General features: G+C 33.9%; 1 protein-coding gene across 2 annotated transcripts in view; it reads right to left on the minus strand.

The window, feature by feature from the left end:
* Positions 1-397: 397 nt before the first annotated feature.
* Positions 398-23,114, minus strand: part of POF1B (POF1B actin binding protein) — a 76,137-nt gene continuing 53,420 nt past the window's right edge. The window contains exons 10-17 of one of the 2 annotated variants that reach the window (XM_012790090.2): positions 20,910-21,002; positions 19,913-20,026; positions 18,627-18,779; positions 18,163-18,282; positions 14,243-14,371; positions 13,317-13,399; positions 3,358-3,472; positions 398-487 (exon numbers count right to left, since the gene is read on the minus strand). In XM_012790090.2, the coding sequence (XP_012645544.2) occupies positions 482-487; positions 3,358-3,472; positions 13,317-13,399; positions 14,243-14,371; positions 18,163-18,282; positions 18,627-18,779; positions 19,913-20,026; positions 20,910-21,002 (813 nt within the window). In that variant the 3' untranslated portion in view covers positions 398-481. Of the gene's footprint in view, positions 488-3,333; positions 3,473-13,316; positions 13,400-14,242; positions 14,372-18,162; positions 18,283-18,626; positions 18,780-19,912; positions 20,027-20,909; positions 21,003-23,114 lie in introns of those variants that run through there. The other variant, XM_012790089.2, reaches the window with a different exon arrangement.

Raw genomic sequence — 23,114 nt, forward strand, 5'->3', positions numbered from 1 at the left:
GCACTAAATTATTTTTTTGAAGTTCAGTTGTCTTTGGCCTCTTTCTGTAAAAAAAAAAAAAGAAGAAGAAGAAGAAGAAAACACCTAATCTTACAGCTGAACTGTTCATCTAACATCAGAGAAATCTTCTAATGGAATAACTTGTAAAATCTTTACCCCAACAAATTAGTTCGGTATCTAAGAAACAGCCTATCTGAAAAAAAACAGGTTATGTTTTACAGTGTCCACAATCAAAGTTTAAACAAGCAGGTCCCTCTTTCAGTTTTTATGTTGTTACACTGAATACATAGATGTTATAGAAATGATTCAGGTTTCACAAATGGCTGTAGAAACTCATTTGCAGAACTAATTCATTTCATTAGGTTCATTAGGTAGTAGCATGGTTCAAATTTTGATTGGCCTTTAGTGATAGAAAAATAGCAAAGTACTAATGTAGACACACAAAACCTCCTTTGAGTTGTATACGTTAAAGTGGATTCATTCATGGCTAGAAAAGAAAAGAAAAGAGAAAAAAAGTTATCTTACAAATGGTTCATAATTAGTTTAAGACATTGTATGTACACAGTTATGGAAAATTATTTAAATTGATATGTATAAAACCAAAGGACATGTATTGCACTTTTGTGGTATTCTTTTATGAGTATATTCAATGAAACAATAATTTATCTGATTTTAGTCAAAGTAGATATTTCAAATGACTTTAAGTAGAAGGGAAAGAAGGTTGAGTAGATTTCCTCCTTACTGACATATTTAGAGGTTAAATATGCCCAGATGTCTCTGTTCAGAAATATAGATCTATCATCTGTGAACTTAAATTAGTTTGAACTTCCTATCAGTGTCTATCATCCTTTCAGATATCAAGTTTGATGTTTATTGCTGCACAGTTTTAATGAATAGAGAAGTAATGTCTACAATTCTATAGACTCTTTGACAAGTACTCACACTGTTGCCACTTCTGGGGCACAGGTGGTCAGTAGTAGCAATTGATTGTCAGTTTTAACTTTCATTATCAAATTATCTCTGAGGGACAAATTTTAAATCCTATGCTGACTTTCTCTTGCTGCTCATCTGGTTCTTGGCCATCAAGTATCCTTTATTGGCCAGTAATTAGTAATAAGTAATTTTAAACTAATTAGTGATCTAAGAAAAACAGCATAAATCAAAGCTCAAATTATGCAGTTATTTTCATTTTGGCATTACTAAACATTGCTTCAGTTGATGATAACCTTATTTACAAGATAAGGTTGTCTTGGTTGTAATTAAAGAAGGCCTTCAGAGCTAAAAACTTTCTGAAATTTTGTTTCCTAAAATATTTGAGCTTGTTTTACCAAAAGATTTTTTAATATTTAATTTTTAATTATTATGGGTATATTTTAAAGTGAGTTATTCAATAGATGCTTAATTTTATTAACTATACATCTAAAGTGTATTTTAAAATTTCTTCAAAATGTTCTACAGAATACTTGGTTGATATTTGTATATTTATCTATTGCTCATCACAGTATACTTAAGCATGTAAGACTTTTATTGAAATATAATAAACATGTAGAAAAAGTGGACATATTATAACCATTCAGCTAAATGAATTTTCCCAAACTAAATGTGCATATGCAACTATCATCCAGATAAAGAAACAGCACATTATTAGTAATCCTAGAATCCCTCCTCATGCTCCCTTGCATTCAGTATCAACCCCTCAATGATAGTCACTTCTTGACTTTAATAAATAGAGTTAGTTTTGCCTATTTTTAGTAGCTAAGCAGATTGATAAGTGGGGAATTTTTTTTAAAAAAAAATCAACAGTTGTCCATTTCACAATGTTTTAAGTCAGTTCTGTATGATTTGAGAGCTGGGATTCTCAACCTTTTTTTCTGTCCATTGCACCTGAAGGAAATCATACATTTCTATGACCACTATCAGTGGCTTACTATTAGAATTTCTTGCAGTAGTGCAGGAGTAAATAATTATGAAAAAAAAACTCACGAGCATTCTGTTCTGTTAGAAGGGTTTCTCAAAACGTCAGCAGTATTAACATTTGGGGCTAGATGATTCTTTGTTTGGGGGGGACTGTCCTGCACAATGTAGTTTGTTTAGCAGCATCCTTGGCCTCTCCACACTAGATGACAATAATACCCACACACCTGCTTATGAAAACCAAAAATTTCTCCCAGCAGTGCTAAATGTCCCTTAAGGAGCAAAAGTGAGAGAACAACTGTGCTAGGGGATGTATATTAATCAGCTCTTCATATCCATGTGTTCCACACTTTATCAATGGACAAAGACTCAACCACCCACAGATTAAAATTATTCGAGGAAAGAATTGTGTCTTTACTGAACATGTACAGACTTATTTTCTTATTATTCCCTAAACAATACAGTATAACAACTATATATATAGCATTTACGTTGTGTCAGGTATTTTTAATAACCCAGAGATGGTTCAAATTATATGAGAGGATGTTCATAGGTTATATGCAAATGCTATGCCATTTTATATAAAGGACTTGAGTATCTGCAGGTATTTATAACCATGAGGGATCTTAGAACCCATCTTATGGATACTGAGGGACAACTGTGTCTCCCCTGTTTGATGATCACTATTTTAAAGGTTAATATATCAATCAGTAAAAGTTTTAGGGAAGTAGTTTTCAATCCTTTATAAGAAGAGAGTTTTAATAATCAGTCCCCTTAGCAATGGATTGGACCATTTAGAAAGATGCTAAGGTCCATGCCACCTGGTCATCTTGGAGGATGTTGTAGAAGGTAGAGTAGATATTAGAGTACATGATGTTTAAAATACTCTTCAGCAGCTTCACTATAACTGTGGAATAGTTATCTATCTTACAATCTAATGGGAAACACCTCTTATCTTCTTTCAAAAATCCTAAAAAAATATAATCTACAGGAATAAGTACTACATTCAAGATTGTAAGACAAATTGTATTAAAACATGCCTCTTCTCCATCCTCCACTTCCCTTCATAATTGTATAAAATGTTTGCTACCTGCTTTAGAAAAAAGGAAACTTTTTTTTAAAAAAAATTTGAATGGAATCAGTTCAATAACTCCTGAGATATACAAGGAAATAACTAAAATTAGCATATTTCAAACATTATTCTTCTTTCTCTTTAGAGTAAAAATCCTATCTATCTTATTATAGCTTAACTAATCAATTATATTACCTCATGTATGAATCTTTCCGAAGTTTCTTAATTCCCACTGTATATTAATAATGGAAACATTGAAAGTTGAGAAAAAAAATACTCAAGGTTTTTAATTTATTTGATATTTTATCTTAATTTTTAAAAGCTGTTAAAAAATAGTCAAAATAGGGCTAGAAATGCCCAAGTGAACTTACACAAGTCCATTTGTCTTCTGTTTTCTCAATTACAATAGTCTGTGTGTCACTACCTGGTGGTATATATTCATAGTCATCATACAGGAGACCTAGGATTGGATACTGTGTCCTATATCTATACACAAGAAAAGAGTTAGTTTATAGGCTGCTTGATAAAATAACTTATTCATTTTTAGTTGCTCCTAGTTTAATTGCCCTTATTCAGCCAATTTGGCTCTCAATGACTTTTAACTGTTTCTAAAAAGAAAAACCCCTTTCAATAGACAAAGATTTACTATCATTATTTGCAAGAGAATAAAGGGAAGGGACTTCTGCTTCTGGCCATAATGAACCACTGGCAACACAGGAAAGTGATCCCAGAGAAGGAAAACAAATGATAGAAGCTCTACAAGTGTGTAGCTCACTGCCTGAAGAGATTTTCTTGGCCATAGGATAGGTAAAGGGAAGCTGAAGAGATTCTAGCAGTTTCACCAAGTTGAGGTGACAGAGTTTAGAGTAAATGTAGGCCACGGAAGTTAGAATTTGTGGGGCAGAATACCGGATAGGAGAGAGCTACAAAGATGAAGAGAGGTCAGGAGATCTGCAGAGGCTTCTTCAGGAGTCTGGGTGAGTACTGATCAGTGTACTCAGTGAGGAAGCTACCAAGACTGAGGAAAGAACTACTGGAAAGGAGCAGTCTGGCAATCCTTGGAGCTCACATAGGGATGGTGGTATTTTGTGTTCCATAACAAGGTGGAAAGATTTCCAAATATAGGGGTCATCAGATAGCTACCACAGGAGAGTGTTGCCTTAGTGGCAGGATGAAATTAGCCTTAGACTACAGTTTGTTCTGACAGAGTTTAAAAGCAAAGCTTAAATGTATTAAATTGTTTCCAAGTAACTTGATTTCATCCCAGAACAAAACCCCAAATATTTTAAGCAATATCAAAAAAAATCTAGACTTCAACAATGTAAAATCACAAGATATATATGACATTCAATATAAAAATTAGTCATGTAATGAAGCAAGAAGATATGACTAATAACGAAGAGAAAAATGAATTCATATTATAGAAACAGATGAAGAAACAACACTGATAAAAAATGAGTAGGCAAAGATACATCTATTCGAAACATACAAAATATACAATGTATATTCAAGAAGTTAGAGAAAATCATAAGCACAATGAACAGAAATGTCGAATATGAAAAAGATCCACCTTGGACTTCTAAAGATGAAAAATACATTTAGATGGGATCAACAGCAGATTAGACACTGTAGAGGAAAATACTAGTACATTTGAAGACATCAAAAAGTCCAAAATAAAACATGAGGAAGAAGACAAAAACTGTATACAGCATGCGTTATCTGTGGAAAATATCAAGTGTCTATATGTATGTAAAGTTGAGGTTGTACAGGATTGGTAGAAGGCAAAAAATAATTGAAGGCATAACAACAAAATCATTTCCAAATTTGATGAAAAACTATAAATACATATGCAAGAAGATCAGTAAACCTCAAGGCGAAGAAACATGAAGAAAAATACAGAGAGGCACATCATTATCAAATTGCTGAAAACCTGTGGTAGATAATCTTAAAAACAGCCAAAGAAAAAAGAACATTATTCAAAGAAGAAAAATCATAAGACCAACAGAAAACTTCTTAGGCACAATGAAAGTCAGAAGACAGTGAAGCGACACCTTTAAAATACTTTTTAAAAAAAACTATCAGCTTACTAGTCTATACCCAACACACATATCTTTGAATAATGAAGACAAGATAAAGACTGTTTACAGAAACAAAAATCCAAAAGAAGTCTTCACCAGAAGGGCAACATGATAAGAAATATTAAAGAAGTCCTTTAGACAGAGGGAAAATGACACAAGCTAGAAATGTGGATCTAAGCAAAGGAATCAATAGCACCAGAAAAGTTAAATATGTGGGTAAATTTACAACATTGTTTTTCTTGTTGTTAATATTTATTTAAAAGATAATTGTTGAAATAAAAAACAACAATGCATTTGGGGCTTATATATAAAAGTAAATATATAACAAAAATAGCAATAAGATCACGAAGGGGAAATGGAAGTTCAGTATCATAAAAATTATTATGCTACATGTGATGGGTATATGATGGTAGACAGTGATGAGTTAAAGAAAGAAGAATACTGTAAACTCTAGGGTAATCATAAAAAAGAAGTATATCTAATTAACCAATAAAATAGGTAAAATGTAACCATGAAAAAACAATCCAAAAGAAGAAAAGAAGAGGGTAAAAGTGAGCAAAGCAAATGTGGATGAATAGAAAGCAAATAGCAAAATGATAATAGCAAGATGAAACTTCCAGAATGGAGGAGTAAGGAGTTTGACAGATCCCCTCCACAATAAAAAATGATTTAACTATGAAAGTTATAATTTAAAAAATCAGTCATTTAAAGTCCCTGGACTCATCTTAAGGGAAGACAGCAAATAGAAAAACATGCAAGAAAATCTATGAAACCTTGTTAAGAACATTGAGAGTCTATGATGACTGGGCCATGATTTTCTCCTTTAACTCCTTCCCTAACTTCATGTTATACAAGTTCTACTCTGGGACCGAACAGCTAAGAAGACAGTGGCCCCCTCTCTCCCATCCCTGCAGCTTCTTGTTTCCCATGCAACTGCCTCCCATTCCCAGCCTCATGTTGCAGGCAAAAGTGGCTGAATATCTTGTGCTCTTTTCCTCTCCCCTGCTCCCACTTATAAGATGGAAACTATTCCAGACATGGCAGGCTGAGAACATTCAGTCCTTGATCATCCCTACCCCAACATGCTTTTTGGTCAAAGGTTGCATGATGAGAGGGGCAAGCTGAGAAGATGAAGGGCTTCCACCTTCCCCCAATGTTCACTGGTAGAACAGGGATGTCACTCTGCTCCAGTTCATGTGCAGTGCCATAGGGATTCTGCCCACCATGAACGGCAGGCTATAAGGGCAAAAACTCCACAGCTCTGTGTGATGAGACTGACCTCATTTGAGAAATATAGGGTAGAAATCCATGTCTAAGAATGTTATCAAAAACAATGGTGATCTTGGTAGAGAGCAATTAAGAGGAGGCAGGGAGTCTAGGATATAAGCAAATGATAGAACAGCCTGAAGTTTAATAGAGAAATAGGGAAAGAGAAGGCTAAGAAGAGCCATCCTGGGATCAAAGTTATCTATGGGACTCGAAAAGGCTGTGCATATGTACTAGACGACAGCTACTCAGGAGCAATCAGAGCAGGATATGGGGAAGACATGAAAGCACTCCACAAGCTGGACAGACCGTCAACACAGGGCAGATGACTCAATGGCAAAGGGGCCTAAATGCAAACTCTGACCAATCAATCATTGGACAATAGGCTATTCTGACACAGGGACAATTCTTAGGAACCAGACTAAAAGTAAAACCAGGTTCATACCTAGCAGTCTGGATAACTGTGTTCATGCTCAAGGCTGCACTCTCTCATGTGCAATCAGAAAGGGAGCTCCAGTCACTACTTCTCTGGGTGAATGTGGAACAAAAAGTGTAAATCCCCTAACTGTGATAGCAGCCTCCATGCCACACACATATCCAAAGTGTAAAAATCTAACTAGCTAAGGTGGCATAAGCACATCTTTTCAATAATAAGCATCTTATACCAATGCAGGGTACCATATAGGTAGTTAGATTAGAAGTAAAAAAAAAAAAAAAGAAAATATCTGAAGCAGGGACATCAGAAGCTGCACACTTTGCGGAAAAAAAGGCTTTGAAGAATTAGTGTAGCTAAATCACTAAACAAACAACCAAGCAAACAACCCCTAGCAAGGGGTGAGAGTGTGGAGACAGGGATCAATATTCCAAGTTGCTACAATGTATTATCTAAAATGTCTAGTTTTCAACAAAAAATTAAGACATGCAAAGAAAGAAGAAATAGTACCACATAAAGAGGATAAGGTAGACAACACATACTACTTTTAAAGAGGGCCAGATGGTAGAATTGGAAGACAAAGACTTCAAAGAAGTTACAATAAATATGCTCAAGAACTAAAAGAGGGAGCAACACATGGAGTAAGATGGCCAAATAGAAACCTCCAGAAACACCTCTGCATAAACACCAAATTCAACAACTATCCATGCAAGGAAGCACCTACAGAAGAACTAAAAATTAGATGAGCAATCACAGGACCTGGTTTTCATATTATACCAAGGAAAGAGCCACTGAAAGGGCACAAAAGATAGCTTTGCATTGTCTATGCCACCCCTCCCTCATGTCCCAGTAGTGTCGTGCCAGGGCACTGAGTGGAGAGAGAATCTGTGTGCCCAGGGGAGGGAGAGTGAAGTGATTGTGGGACTTTGCATTGTAACTCAAAGCTGCCCCATCACAGGGGAACACAGCACAGGGCAAAATTCTGCAGGTGCCCAAGGAGGGATCATTTAGACCAGCCTGGCTAGAAGGAAATCCTCCACCCCAAAACCTGAGTTCCATCTAGTCTCACCACCAGCTGACTAAAAGTGGCCTAGGGGCTGGAATAAATTCATAAGGCAGTCAGACCACAAAGAATGCAGTCCTTGGGCAATTCCAGTGACTGTGTTGGCTCAGACCCAGAGGATATGGGGTGCACATGACCCAGCGAGACACCAGGAGCTGCAGCCAAACCAGTGCCTGTGTCAACCCTACCCCAACTCTAGACAATATAGCTCAGGGAAACCCTTCTTCCACTTGTGGAAAGGAAAGAGAAGAGTTCAGAGTACTTTGTTTTGCAACTTGGGTACTAGCTCAGGCACAGTGACATAAAGTACCAAGCAGACTCATTGAGTCCCTAATTCCAGGCCTTAGTTCCTAGATGGTATTTCTAGACTCACCCTGGCCTAGAGGGAAACATGCTGCCAAGAGGGAAGAAAGATTCACCACCTGTTGATGAAAAAGCCCTGGAGCTTTGAATAAACATCAGAGGCAGCCCGGCAATAGTCACCACAGGCTTTGGGTGAGACTGGGCTGGCCTCAGATGTCAGCTGGCACATGTAGCTGCAATGGCAATGAGGGAGTGCCCATATCGCTCCTTCCCCAACTCTAGCAGCCTAGCATAGAGAGTGAGGGAAGAGAGTGAGAGATTTTGACTGGTAATCCAGGGAATTATTCTGTATTTTACCCAAGTCCACCAAGGCAGTAGTCTGCAAGAGTCACAGCATTACGGGGTTTGGGATGCCCCCAGCACTGATACAGCTGCAGTGTCCAAAAACTTAGATCACAAAGCTCAATCCCCTTTGAATATTTGGAAAGCTTCTTAAAAAAGACAGATTCAAAGAAGCCCAGACTGCAAAAATTAAAATAAATACTCAACTCTTAAATGCCCAGACATTGATGAACATTCACAAGCATTAAGAACACCCAGGAAAACATGACCTCACCAAATGAACTAAATAAGGTACCAGTGAACAATCCCAGAGTGATGGAGATAGCTGTCCTTAAGAAGCTCAATTAACTTCAAGACAACACAGAGAAGGAATTCAGAAGCCTATCAGAGAAATTTAACAAAGAGTTTGAAATAATTTAAAAAATCAAGTGGAAATTCTGGAGCTAAAAAAATCAATTGAAAAAGTGAGAATTGTATCAGAGTCTCTCAAAAGAATAATTGATCAAGCAAAAGAAGGAATTAGTGAGTTAGAAGACAAGTTATTAGAAAATACAAAGTCAAAAGAAAAAATTTAAAAAGAATAAAAATGAATGAAGCACAATTCACAATTGCAAAGATGTGAAAACAACTCAAGTACCCATCAATACATAAGTTGATTAATAATATACCATATATATATACTATGAAGTTCTACTCAGCCACAAAAAACAATGGTGATCTAGCACTTCTTGTATTATCCTTGATAGAGCTGGAGCCCATTCTACCAAGTGAAGTGTCACAAGAATGGAAAAGCAAGCAAAACATGTACTCACCATCAAATTAATATTAACTGATTAGCACTTATGTGCACATATAGCAGCAACATTCATCAGGTGTCAGGCAGGTGGGAAGGGGGATAAGGGGATAAGGAGATGGGTATATTCACACCTAATGGGTGCGTTGCACAGCATCTGGGGGATGGATGCACTTGAAGCTATGACTTGGGTGGGGCAAGGGCAATATATGTAACCTAAACATTTGTACCCCCTTAATATGCTAAAATAAAAAAAACAGTATAAATCATCTAGACCTAACAGACATCTATAGAAATCTCTACCTAATAATAGCTGAATACATATTCTTCTCAAGTACACATGGAACATTCTCTAAAATAGACCATAGGCTATAGAACAAGAAAAAGATTCAATAACTTTAAGAAGACTGAAAATCATACAAAGTATGTTTGCTGACTACAGTGGAATAAAGTTAGAAATAAATATCAAATAGCAACAGGGAATTTGGAAAATTCAAAAATGCATAAGGTATCATTCCTAAATAATGAATGGGTCAAAGAAGAAAGAATAAGAGAAATCAGAAAATACTTTGAGATGGCTGCAGTTGAAAACATAACAGACTAGAATTTATGAGATACAGTGAAAGCAGTGCTCAGAGGGAAATTTATAGCTGTAAACCTTTACTTATAAAAGAAGAACAATTTCAAATCAACAACCTAGACTTCCATCTTAAGCAACAAAAAGAAGAAGAGCAAGCTAAGCCCAAACGACAAGAAGAAAATGAAATAATAAAGATTAGAGAGGAAATAAATGAAATAGAGAATAGAAAACAATAGAAAAAAATCGCTGAAACCAAAATTGGGTTTTAAAAAAGTTAGCAAAACTGGCAAACCTTCATCTAGATTGGCCGCCCCCCCCAAAAAAAAAGAAAAAGAAAAAGAGAGAGAGAAAAAAGGGACTCAAATTGCTAAAATAAGAAATCAGAGAAGAAAAGGTATATAATTACAGAAATAAAAATCAGTAAATAGATAACTTGGATAAAGTGAACAAATTCTTAGGAAGACACAAATTACCAAACCATCTTAAGAACAAATAGAAAATATGTATAGACCTATGACAAAAAAAGAGTTTCAATTAGTAATTAAAAAAAAATCCTATGAAGGACAGCCCAAATAGCTCCAACAAGAGCATTCCATCAATAATTTAAAGAAAAATTAATATTAATCATCATAATGTATTCCAATGAGTAGAAAAGGAAGGACCACTTCCCAGCTTGTTCTATGAGGCTAGTTTTACCCCAATACCAAAACCAAAAAATACAACAAGAAAAGAAAGCTACAGATCAATATCACTTATGAATATAGAAAGAAAAATTCTCAACAAAATGTTAACAAAATAAATCCAGTAACATATACAAATAATTATATAGCATGAGCAAGTGGGCTTTATCCCAAGGGTGCAATGTCGTTGTAACATTTGAAAACCATTTAATGTAATATGCCATATTAATAGAATAATGGACAAAAACTTTATGATATCTCAATAGGCATAGAAAAAGCATTTGACAACTTCCAGCACACTTTCATGAGTTAAAAAAAGAAACATCTATAAACTAAGAATAGATGGAAACTTCCTCAACTTGATAAAGATATCTATGAAAAATTCACAGCTAGCATCATATTTAAAGGTTAAAGAGTAAATGTTTGCCTCTAAGATCAGGAAAATGACAAGAATATCTACTCTTGCCACTTCTATTTCACATTTTACTGGAGGTTGTAGGGCAATTAGGAAAGAAAAAGAAAGAAAATGCATCCAAATTGGAAATGAAGATGTCAAACTATCTCTATTTGCAAATGACAAGATCTTGTATATTGAAATTTTAAGGAAATCCAATTAAAAAACGATTAAATCGAATAGATGAGTGCATCAAGGTTAAAGAATGCAAGGTCAATACAAAAAAAATCAGTTGTAATCCTAGACATTTGTAATGAGCAATCTGAAAACGAAAATAAAACAATTCTACTTACAATAGCATCAAAATATAATATGTATCAATAAATCTATAAAAGAAGTATAAAACATGCAATAAAAACTTCAAAATATTGTTTTAAGAAATTAAAGAGGATCTAAATGAAAAGGGATGCCATGCTAATGGGTCAGAAGACTTAATATTGTTAACATGGTAATACTACTCAAAGTGTTCTGCATATTCAATAACATTCCTATAAAAATTCCAAAAGGATTTTCTGCAGAAATTGACAAATTCATCCTAAAATTCATATGGAAAAGCAAGGGACCAAACATAGCCAAAACAATCATGGAAAAGATGGACAGTTTGAAAAACTCCTACTCCTGATTTCAAAACTTACTAAAAAGCTATTGTAATCAAGATAGTGTGGCACTGGCATAAGGATAGGCAAATAGTTTAATGGAATAAAATTATCAGTCTATGAAATTTGCTCTTACATTAATGGCCATTTGATTATAGATAATGTTGCCAAGTCAATTCAATGGGGAAAAGAATATAGTGCATTCTACAAATGATGCTGGGACAACTCTCTATCCCTTTGCACAAGAATGAATTTGGACCCTACTTCACATCATATAAAAAATAAATCAAAACAGATCATATATCTCCATATAATAGATAAATGATAAAACTCTTAGAAGTAAACATGGGTTTAAATATTTATGACCTAGACTTAGGCAATAGTTGCTTACATATGATACCAAAAGCACAGCAAGAAAAGAAAAAAAGTAGATGAATTTGACTTTTTCAAAATTAAAAACTTATGCTCCAAATGGTACTATCAAGATAGTGAAAAGATAACCCATGGAGTGGGAGGAAATATTTGCAAATCATATCTCTGATAAGGAACTTGTATAAGAATATATAAAGGTCTCTTGCAATTCAACAATAAAAATAATCCAATTTAAAAAATATTAATAGAAAAAAATTTTGAGTAGACATTTCTCCAAATAAGATACATGAAATGGCCAATAAGCACAAGAAAGAATGCTAAACAACCTTAGTTATTAGGGAAATACAAATCAAAAGTACAATTGGATAGAGCATCCCACCACCTAGATGACTATAATCCAAGAGATGAATGATAACAAGTGGTGGCGAGGATGGGGAGAAATTTGAACTCTCATACACCGCTGGTTGGAATATACAATGGTACAGCTGCTTTGGAAAACAGTATGGCTGTTCCTCAAAATGTTAAACATAGAATTACCAGGTGACCCATAAATTCCACTTCTAGATATATATTCAAAAGAAATGAATACATATATAAATTTGTACATAAATGTTCATAGTAGCATTATTCATAATAACCCCAAATTGAAAAGAACCCAAATGTCCATCAACTAATGAATAAACTGTTGTATATATATATAAAATAGGATATTATTTAGCAACAAAAAGGAATGAAGTCCTGACATGCTAAAGCATGGGTACATCTTGAAAACATTATGCAAAATGAAAGAATCTAGTCACAAAACACTACATATGATTCCATTTATATGAAATATCAAAAATAGACTTTTTCTAAAACTATTCATATTTACATAGTTATTTTATACTTTTACTAATTTGCTGAAATTTAAGCTATAGTCATATCACTACCATGAGGGGAGATCCTGATTAAGAATGACATATACACAGGAAAGAACAGAGTCAAGATATAAGGACAGATATATAAAGATATATTTTGAGTACACAAATCCATCTGGATGCTAAGCAATGCCAACTAAATGAATTAACTAGTTCCCAGTTTAAGTTTGTCTCTCTCACATGCAACTGAAAGTGTTATAACTAATGTGGTTGGTTAAACAACTAATTATTTGTTTTTCACTTTCACAGTATTTAATATATTGTAAATGCAGGGAAAGTATGGTACAGGATTTTATTGACTGTAATAGTGATGTTCTTTTGTGCATATTCATTCTTCAGTAGAATGACTAGCCAGTAAAAATCTCTGTCTAGAGATGAATCAATTAAATATGCAATAACTTGGGTTATATAATCACCATAATGATATTCAAATTTCATTTAAAAATACATTACTTTTTAGTAGTAATAGTAGTCCTTCCACCACTTGAGGGTTGGTTATGAGATGAATATATTTCTTGTCTCAACTTTGAGAGTTCCTTATAAATAAAAGACAACATAATCATTTGACAGAAAGTAGAAACATGAGATAAGAGGTATGTTTGGTAGTTTATCAAAGTTACTAACAATAATTATCCCTCCTTAATTTTTTATACTTGAGGTAAGAATGTTCTAATCCCACTTGTTGAGTATCATATAGTGTTGCTTCACAGTACCTAACAAGTTATATTATATGCCTAGGCAGGAACCCACTAACTGATATAGAGTATCTATATGTAGGGGATAATTTGAGATTGAATGGGCATGTTTCTCAAGATGAAGATGTGAAAATTTTTGTCCTAAACAGCTTGAAAAGGATAGCCATAGCAGAAAAGAATTGAAACCTCAATATGGAAGCAGATACAGATTCCTAACAGAAAGTCCATCACTGAAAATTACTACAAGCACCACTTGTTCAATAACAGCAATACAATTTATTAGCCATCATTTTTGGTAATTCCTTCAGTGCCTATTTCATGCCAGATCCTGGGCTACATGCTTTAGATTCAGGGTAAAATATAATACAGTACTTTGATGAAGCAGCTTATAATTCACTAAGAATATCACAGTCTTTTTGGGAGTTTCACTGATAATGAGGTATAAAATCAATGTCTTAAAATATTAAGTGTACTATAGCACTTATTTTTTTTTACCATTTCTAGGTTTAATTTGATATTGCTTCTTCTGAAATATATACCTTCTACTTCTTCACAGGCACTTATATTCTATTTCATGTAATAAAGTGAATCTTGGAAATGTGCCCTTTTTTAGTCCATAGAAAGTATTTATCCTACAGGACTAATTTGTATTATTCCTCTCCACCCCACCCCTTCATTTTTTACCTCTGACTGACGCTTTATAAGGGAATCCTTCTCTTCCAGCAAGCTTGTCAGTTCATGAAGCTTAAATTGGAAGTCACTGCAACTTCCTTCTCTTCTTGAAACATCTTTTTGATACTGGTTTAATTGGGACTAAGGATTTAAAAAGAAATAATTATTATTATAACCTTCATTTACAAAATATGTAACTGAGTTCCAGGGAAGTTTAGTGACACAAACTCACACAGCTAGTTATGAAATGAAAAGTAAAATATTAATGGTTATAAACTTCTATAGAATTTCAGAAAAATAAAATGTGAATTGAAATGCCGATTAGGAATTTCTCCTTTTTTTTGTTAAGGCGCCTTTGCTATTTAGGATTAAACATTATCTAAGTAACAGTCGTAGGCCACAAAATTTAAAATAAAGCTATAAAAACAGTCACTTGAGATTCCTTCAAATACTAATTAAGGTAATACCAATACTAATAACTAATATTACATTCTGATTTTCAGTTCACAAAATATTCTTCCTACATGACTTTTTTATTTCTATCCTCACAGCAGCCTTGTGAGATAAACATTACTATAATCCTCATTTACAAAACAGGTAATGAGTTCCATAGAGATTAAATGACACGGAGTCACACAGTGACATAGCTGCAACTCCAAGACAGGTTTCCTGACTACAAATCTTGTCTGTTGTCCTTTTTACCTCATATGTGTACATAGATGGCTATTAGGTTAAAGTGCTATTAGTAATGTTGGCATGGAAAATAAATCAGTGGAAGAATCTGCTAGAAAAAATGGTAGGTTGTTTTATTTTATTTAAGTTTTTTATTTTTTATTTTATTTCAGAATATTAAGAGGTTACAAATGTTTTGGTTACATGGATTCCTTTTGTACTGCTTGAGTCAACGTTATAAGTGTGCCCATCACCCAGATAGTATACATTGTACCTGTAAGGTATGATTTCACACCTTCCTTCCTCCGCCCTCCCATCTGCATGATTTCCATTGAGTTTTACTTCCATCTGTGTATATAAATGCTGATTGGTTAGTTCCAATTTAATAATGAGTACATGTGGTGTTTGTTTTTCCATTCTTGTGATGCTTCACTTAGGAGGATGCTTTACAGTTCCATCCAGATTGTTGCAAAATGTATTAATTTATTTTTTATAGCTGAGTAATAGTCCATGGTGTACATATAATATACACATACCACATTTTATTAATTTATTCATGAATTTATGGGCACCTGGGTTGATTCCAAATCTTTGCAAATCTTGTAAATTATGCTGCAATAAACATTCTAGCAGCAGTGTTTTTTAATAAAATGACTTTTTTCCTTTGAGTAAATACCCAGTAGTGGGATTGCTAAATCAAATGGTAGATCTACTTTTAGTTCTTTAAGGAATCTCATATTGTTTTCCATAAAGGTTGCATTAGTTTGCAGTCCCACAAACAGTGTATAAATGTTCCTCTCTATCTGCATCCATGCCAGCATCTACTGTTTGCGGACTTTTTGATAAAAACCATTCTTACTGGGGTTAGGTGATATTTCATTGTTGTTTTTATTTGCATTTTTCTGATGATTAGTGGTGTTGAGCATTTTTTTCATATGTTTATTGGCCATTAGTCTATCTTCTTTTGGAAAGCTTCTATTCATGTCTTTTGTCCACTTTGTAATGGGGTTTTTTCTTACTGATTTGCTTGAGTTCCTTGTAGATTCTGGTTATTAGCCCTTTATCAGATGTATAGCATGCAAATATTTTCTCCCATTCTGTAGGTTGTCTATTTGTTCTGTTGATTGTTTCCTTGGCTGTGCATAAACTTTTTAACTTAATCAAGTCCCATTTATTTTTGTTGTTGCTGTGATTGCCCTTGAGGACTTCTTCATAAATTCTTTGTCTATGCCAATATCTACAAGAGTTTTTCCAATGTTTTCTTCTAGAATTACTGTGGTTTCATGTCTTAGATTTAAATCAGTTATAATTCTTGAATTAATTATTGTGTGTGGTGAGAGATTTGGATCTTGTTTCAATCTTCTACATGTGGCTATTCAATTTTCCCAGCACCATTTATTGAATAGGGATTCTTTTCCCCAGCGTATATTGCTGTCTACTTTGTCAAAGATCAGATGGCAATATGTGGATGGCTTTATATCTGGGTTCGCTGTTCTGTTCCATTGGTCTATGTCTTTATTTTTGCTCCAGTACCATGCTGTTTTAATTATGATAGCCTTGTAGTATAGCTAGTATAGCTTAAATTCTGGTAACATGATGCTTCCAGATTTGTTCCTTTTGCTTAAGGTTGCTTGGGTTATTCATGGTCTTTTCTGGTTCCAAACGAAGTGTGCGATTATATTTTTCTGTAAAAAATGACGTTGGTATTTTTATGGGGATTGCATTAAATCTGTAAATCACTTTGGGGCAATGTTAACAATGTTTATTCTGCCAATCCATGAGCATGAATGTTTTTCCATTAGTTTACATCATCTGCAATTTCCTTCCTCAGTGATTCATGGTTCTCTTTGTAAAGATCTTTCACTTCCTTGGTTAAATATATTCCTAGCTATTTTATTTTCTTTGTAGCTATTGTCAAAGGTATTGAATCTTTGATTTGATTCTCAACTTGACTGTTGTTGGTGTATAGGAATGCTACTTATTTGTATACATTGATTTTGTAGCCTGAGAGTTTGCTGAATCTATTTATCAATTCCAGGAGTCGCTTGGCAGAATCTTTGGGGTTTTCTAAATGTCAGATCATATTATCAGCAAGGAGCAATAGTTTGATCTCCTCTTACCCCATTTAGATACCCTTATTTCATTCTCTTGCCTGATTGCTCTGTCTAGGACTCCCCATAACCCTTATGAATATAGATGCAAAAATTCTCAATAAAAATATAGCAAACTGAATCTAGCAGCACATCAAAGTAGGCTTCATCCCAGGGATGCAAGGATGATTCTACGTATATAAATCCATAAATGCGATTCATCATATAAACAGAAGCAAAAACAAAGATCATATGATCATCTCAATAGATGCATAAAAAACATTTGACAAAATTCAGCACCCTTTTATGATAAAAACTCTTAACAAAATAGACATGGATGGAACATACCTCAAAATTATAAAAGCCATATATGACAAACCCACAGCCAACATCATACTGAATAGGCAAAAGTTGAAAGCATTCTTACTCAGAACTGGAACAAGACAAGGATTCCCACTGTCACCATGTCTATTCAACATAGTGCTGGAAATCATAGCCAGAGCAGTCAGACAATAGTAAGTTTTAAAAACATTATTTTCTTATTTTGATATTTTATAAAGGTTGTACAGTGATATTTGGAGAAAAAAATATGTGGTTATTTTGTTTATTAAAATATTTAAGTATATTTTATTACATTCAGGAATCAGTAAATTAATGGTTAGACTAGGTTTATTCAACCTAGAATTACAAGATAAGGAAATGTATACTTATTCTTGTAAATATAATCTTAATCTTGATGCCAATTACAGGTACATAAAATTCAACACTATTTTTATTCTCATGCTTGACAAAGTCCTTGCTATTTAGTATCCCTCAGAGTTGAGGATTTTTATGAATCCAATTGTGGCTTTGCTGTTCTTGCCTGCATCAGCATGCTTTAAGCAAGATCATAGAGAGTCCTCCACTGACATCCAAAAAATAATTTTAAAAAACCCCACTAAAATTAATGTCTTCTTTCACTTTCCTGGAATAGATTAAGCTAAATTAGAAAACAATTTAACAATGATATTTTATATATGATAATGTCTTTTTAAGACAAAAGCTTCTATGGCATATTTCTAAAACTCTACCTTTAGTTGATTTCTCTTGATGGTTAAACTTGAAACCATCATTATCTTGTTAGAAAGTTTGTGCTGACCTGTGTATTTATGCACTGTAGGATCAACATACCCTTAGCTTGCAGATCTCTCTATCTTTCTCCATTCTCAAGTTTTTTACCATCTCCATGTAATGGTTGCCAATCTCATCCATTTTGGCCTGCAACATTGGGCCTGGGCAAGTCTCAGAAACCTACACAAGATAAAATAACTTTCTGTAATTATATTGTTATGAAGAAAATATACATTATGTTAGAAGGCTTATTATTATGTGAAAAACATGTGATTAAAGAAGACACTGAAATAATGAAAGTGATTTTTAGGAACTGCATTATAAAGCTCAAATATCACTGAGATAATATCTAACTATGTGTGAGTTCATCAGAAAGCAGTCCATGTATTTTCTCAAGATGAACAGGATACACACACACACACACACACACACACACACACACACATCTTTTTATTGTTGCCAATGCTAGGATTACAATGGCATAACTAAGGCAATATTATATATTTAAGCCAAAGTCTTAATACCTGCATTCTAAGGTTTTTATTCTCTTGCTCTAAATTACGTTTACAATATTCCAGTTCTTTTAGTCTGTATTCCATGTCTGATAGTGTATGTCGAAGAGAAAGATTGTTTTCTTCCAATGCCTGACATTTTGAGTTTGAGTCTTGAAGTCCTTGCTGTAAGGAAGACACAAGTACATGAGACAAATGCATTTTACTTTTTGCAGGGGAATGCTCTTTTAATTGATTAATTCAGTCAAATCAAGTATTTTGTTTTCATTTTTTAGCAACAAGGTCTCACTCTGTTACCCAGCCTGAAGTACAGTGGCATTATCATAGCTCACTATAGCCTCGAGCTCCTGGGCTCAAGCAATCCTCCTGCCTCAGCCTCCCAAATAGCTAGGATTATAAGTATGTGCCACCATACCCTACTAATTTTTAAAATTTTTTTTTAGAGATGAGGCCTCACTATATTGTCCAGGCAGGTCTTGAAACCTTGGCCTAAAGTAATCCTCCTGCCTTGGCCTTCCAAAGTGCTAGGATTACAGGCATGAGCTACCACACCAGCCAAAATCAAGTAGATTTTTTCCCATGCCCAATTTTCTTATATTCTTGCCCTTAGATGATACATTAAATTAGCCATGTAGGATATTAGAGTCTTGTCTCTAGCCTAACTTGCTTATCTTGAGTGAGAAGGAATCAATACTAGATGAGTTTTGATTGTTCCAATTTAACAATCGGACTGTTGCTACTCTTTAACAATACTATATCCTATGGGCACAAAAATTACCATATGCCTGATTACTTATGTGACAAGTAGCAACTGAGCAAAAATTTGGGACGGTATGGGAGTGAAGATTAGTAAGAAGCGAGCCTTAGAGACTCATTGCAATTTCCTAGGAATCATCTCTGCTCAGACATCTAAAGAAACTCCTCTAGAGTTTATTCATTCATTTATTCACTGCACAAACATATGTTAAATCTGCAAATCCTTTTTTTTTAATTGACATGTTAGTAGATCAAATTAATAAGTAAATCTAGATTTTTGGTATTTACACAATTCTTGATGCCCCAAAACACAGATAATTGTACATCGTATATTCTTTATATTTAAAATATATAAGATTATCTCTTTTTCTGACAGTATTTCAGTCATTGTTACTACCCAAAGCCACTCAATTCTCATATGGACAAATTGTTCCATCATATTTTAATTCTGTCTTGATTGTATCTCATAATTACAATGTGCCAGTAATTGTGCAAATGAAAGCTATCAATCTACTTTATTGTCAATAAAATCATCAACTTACCTGCTGCTGGCGATTATTTGCTCTGACTGATGCCAAGAGTTCTTCATACTCTTTTATTTGAGTTTCTTTGAATATCAAGTCTTTCTCAAGTCTTATCTTGTCATTTTCTAGTGACTGAAAGCATGAATTATTTATTATGACTCAGAATTATAGAAAATTGTCAACAGTCACATAATACCAAGACTTTTTTTTACTTTTGAAGATTTAAATAAGCACTTGTTTCATTTGTACTTGCTTAATAAAGCAGAATTCTTAAGAGTTACGTAGAATATGGGATAGCAAAGGATAGAAATTTTTAAAACCTGCATTGAAAGAGACATTTTTATGGAATGACTAACTCTAAGTGCAATGAAGCAGAATCTTCTGAAATATTTTAATCTTTTTCTCCAAACTACAAAGAATCCTTGTTAATCCCAACAGCTGGGGAGTTTTTAAATTAGAGTTTAAATATGTTCACCATAATGCAGAAACAAACAAACAAACAAACAAACAAACAAAAACTCCTCCAAAATCCTCAAAGAGTTATTTATCATATGAAAAACATTTTGAATATATCTAGCTGATGGCACCAAGAGCACCAATTAAAATAGAAAATAGAAAAGGTTAAGTCCTCAGAGAAAAAAGTTTTCAAGTTATTATGTTTAAAGAGAAATTCACAGTATGCTTTATTATTACAGAAAATGGGGAAATTTGCCTTCAGTGAGCCAGGTTATTTTAATTTTGCAGGCTACTTCCTGGCTATAACCATTACATTACCTTAGTGGTAAACTAAATTATAAGTTCACACCCAACATTTTTTTCATTTACACATTGGACAGCTCTTTGCTCCTCTCTCAACACCAATTAACTTATTCAAGAAAATAATTTAGCTATGTCTGAGTGACCATAATATTGTATTATATTAAACTTTTAAAAGGCAGACTGAATATTTTTATTTCTATATTAGGAAGATAGGGACTAGGAAGGCTTTGGAAAGAAAAATTAAAATAAATCTTACTGTCAAGTCATTTTGAAGATGTCCAAGCTCCTCTCGTATGTTGCTAAATGTGGATAGCACTAGCCGGAGTGACTTATCAGACATACCTCTCATCTGGAGGAAGAAAACGATTGATCGTTTATTTTTGCTAACATTTGAAAACAGGCATGCAAGTGAAAGTAATCTTATTTTTATGTTCCTACCAGCAAACTTACTAATAATTTTAGTTTTGATATGGCAATATTAGAATAGTGATACAAGTCATTTTGTCAATAATGTACTTAAGCACTCTAAGAAATTTTCCTGAAGAGATCATAGCTATGTATTTAGAACAAGGGTTTATTATTATTTCCATGAGAAAGTATCATCTTTCTTACAAGGCAGAATCTTATCAGTAAAATTTCAATTTTCCTTTTATTCTTTATTTAAAAGATTCGAAAAGATGATATAGTTAACCTTCAAATAATAAAGTGAATCTTCCTAAGTGTACTGCCAAGGGCATGGATTTTGCCTGAGGTGAGAAGAATATAATTCTAATTAAGTTTAACTATAAAGTGTAGAACCATGTTGAATTTTAAAGAAGAGGGAAAACCCATTTCATTAAATTATTCTCCCTTTTTCAAAGAAAAATGGTTTAAAAACAAGGTAACTTCAGCTTCTGAAAAGATAGAGTAGAAATACTTTTCCCTAGTCCTCCTGGTAAGTACAACTAAAAACCCTGGATACTATTTATAAAACAAATATAAAAAGACTTGGAATGATGAAAAAAGAAAGAAGACTGGTTAGGAACCTTGAGACCTGAGGAATGGCACAGCAGTGAGTTCCCGAATTTTCTTTTTGCTTCATATATAAGGCTGATGTTGGGAAAGCTGGTAAGCCAGATGAACCAATGGATACAGACAACAAAAGTCCTGCGAAAAGACTCCTCTCTCTATCCAAAGAAGTGTGAAAGGGGCAGCCTAGTAAGACAGAAAATTTTTAGACAGTAACCATTCTACTTCAGCCAAACATCACAGAAAAAGCTGCAACTCTACTCACACCCAAAGCATCAAAGGCCAAGGGGGAGCCTAGACTTCCCCCCTTGTCAGGCTCTAGGGAGGTACACCAACACCATTCACCAGGTTGGTGTCAGAGAAGGCTGAGTAGAAAGATTGGGCTTTCATACCCACTGAGCAAAAATGAAACCCAAGCACTGCGATTATCAGTTCAGATCATGAAAGGAGCTTGGGCTTTCACCGAATCATATCAAGAGAGGCTTAGTGGGGGAAGCTTGACTTCCACTCCTAGCTGGAAGTAATAAGCAGTGCCCATACTTCCTCTGATGTTTCAGTATCATAAAACGCCTACCAAAACAGAATGTTTGATATGAGATCCAGAGTGTCATAACATAATACAAAAAATTCCATGTTTCAACTAAAAATCACATGCTATTCCAAGAACAAGGAAAATCTCAACTCAATAAGAAAAGACAATTAATCGATGGCAACATCAACATAATAGAAATGTTAGAATTATCCAACAAGGGTTTTAAAGTAACCATAACAAAATGTTTCAAGAAGAAATTACAAAGATACTTAAAACAAATAAAAATATAGTGTATTGACAACAAAATAGAAAATCTCAGCAAAAAAATAGAAGATATTAAGAATAAGTAAATAGAAATTTTAGAACTGAAAAGTTCAATAACCAAAACAAGTAAACAAACACCAAACCAAAACAAAAACTCTCAACAAATGAGCTAAAAAAGAAGAACAGAGAGAACAAGGGAAAGAATCAATCAGCTAGAACAATAGAAAGTATATAATCCAAATATCAGAGAGAAACTAGATTGGAAAAAAAGTTAAAGAGCCTAGGAATTTGTGGGAGTATAACACAGATCTAATTTTCACATCATAAGAGTCCTGCAAGAAAAGAGAAAGAGGGTGTAGCTGAAAAAATATTTTTAAAAAATGGTGAAGTACTTCCCCAAATTAGCAAAATCCATCAACATAGATATCCATGAAGCTAAATAAATCCCAAACAGGATAAATCCAAAGACATCTATGCCCAGGAATATCAGAGTAAAACTTCTTAAAACTAAAGACAAATTAAAAAGTTTAAAAGCAGCAAGGAAATCCTTAACTATTAGGAATAGCAAGTCAAATGACAACAGATTTTTCATTGGAAACCATGGGGCCAGAAGAAACTGGCACACTTTATTTTTAAGTAATGAAAGAAAAGAACTGT

The sequence above is a fragment of the Microcebus murinus genome, chromosome X, assembly GCF_040939455.1.
Source record: "Microcebus murinus isolate Inina chromosome X, M.murinus_Inina_mat1.0, whole genome shotgun sequence".
NCBI classification, from domain to species: Eukaryota; Metazoa; Chordata; class Mammalia; order Primates; family Cheirogaleidae; genus Microcebus; species Microcebus murinus.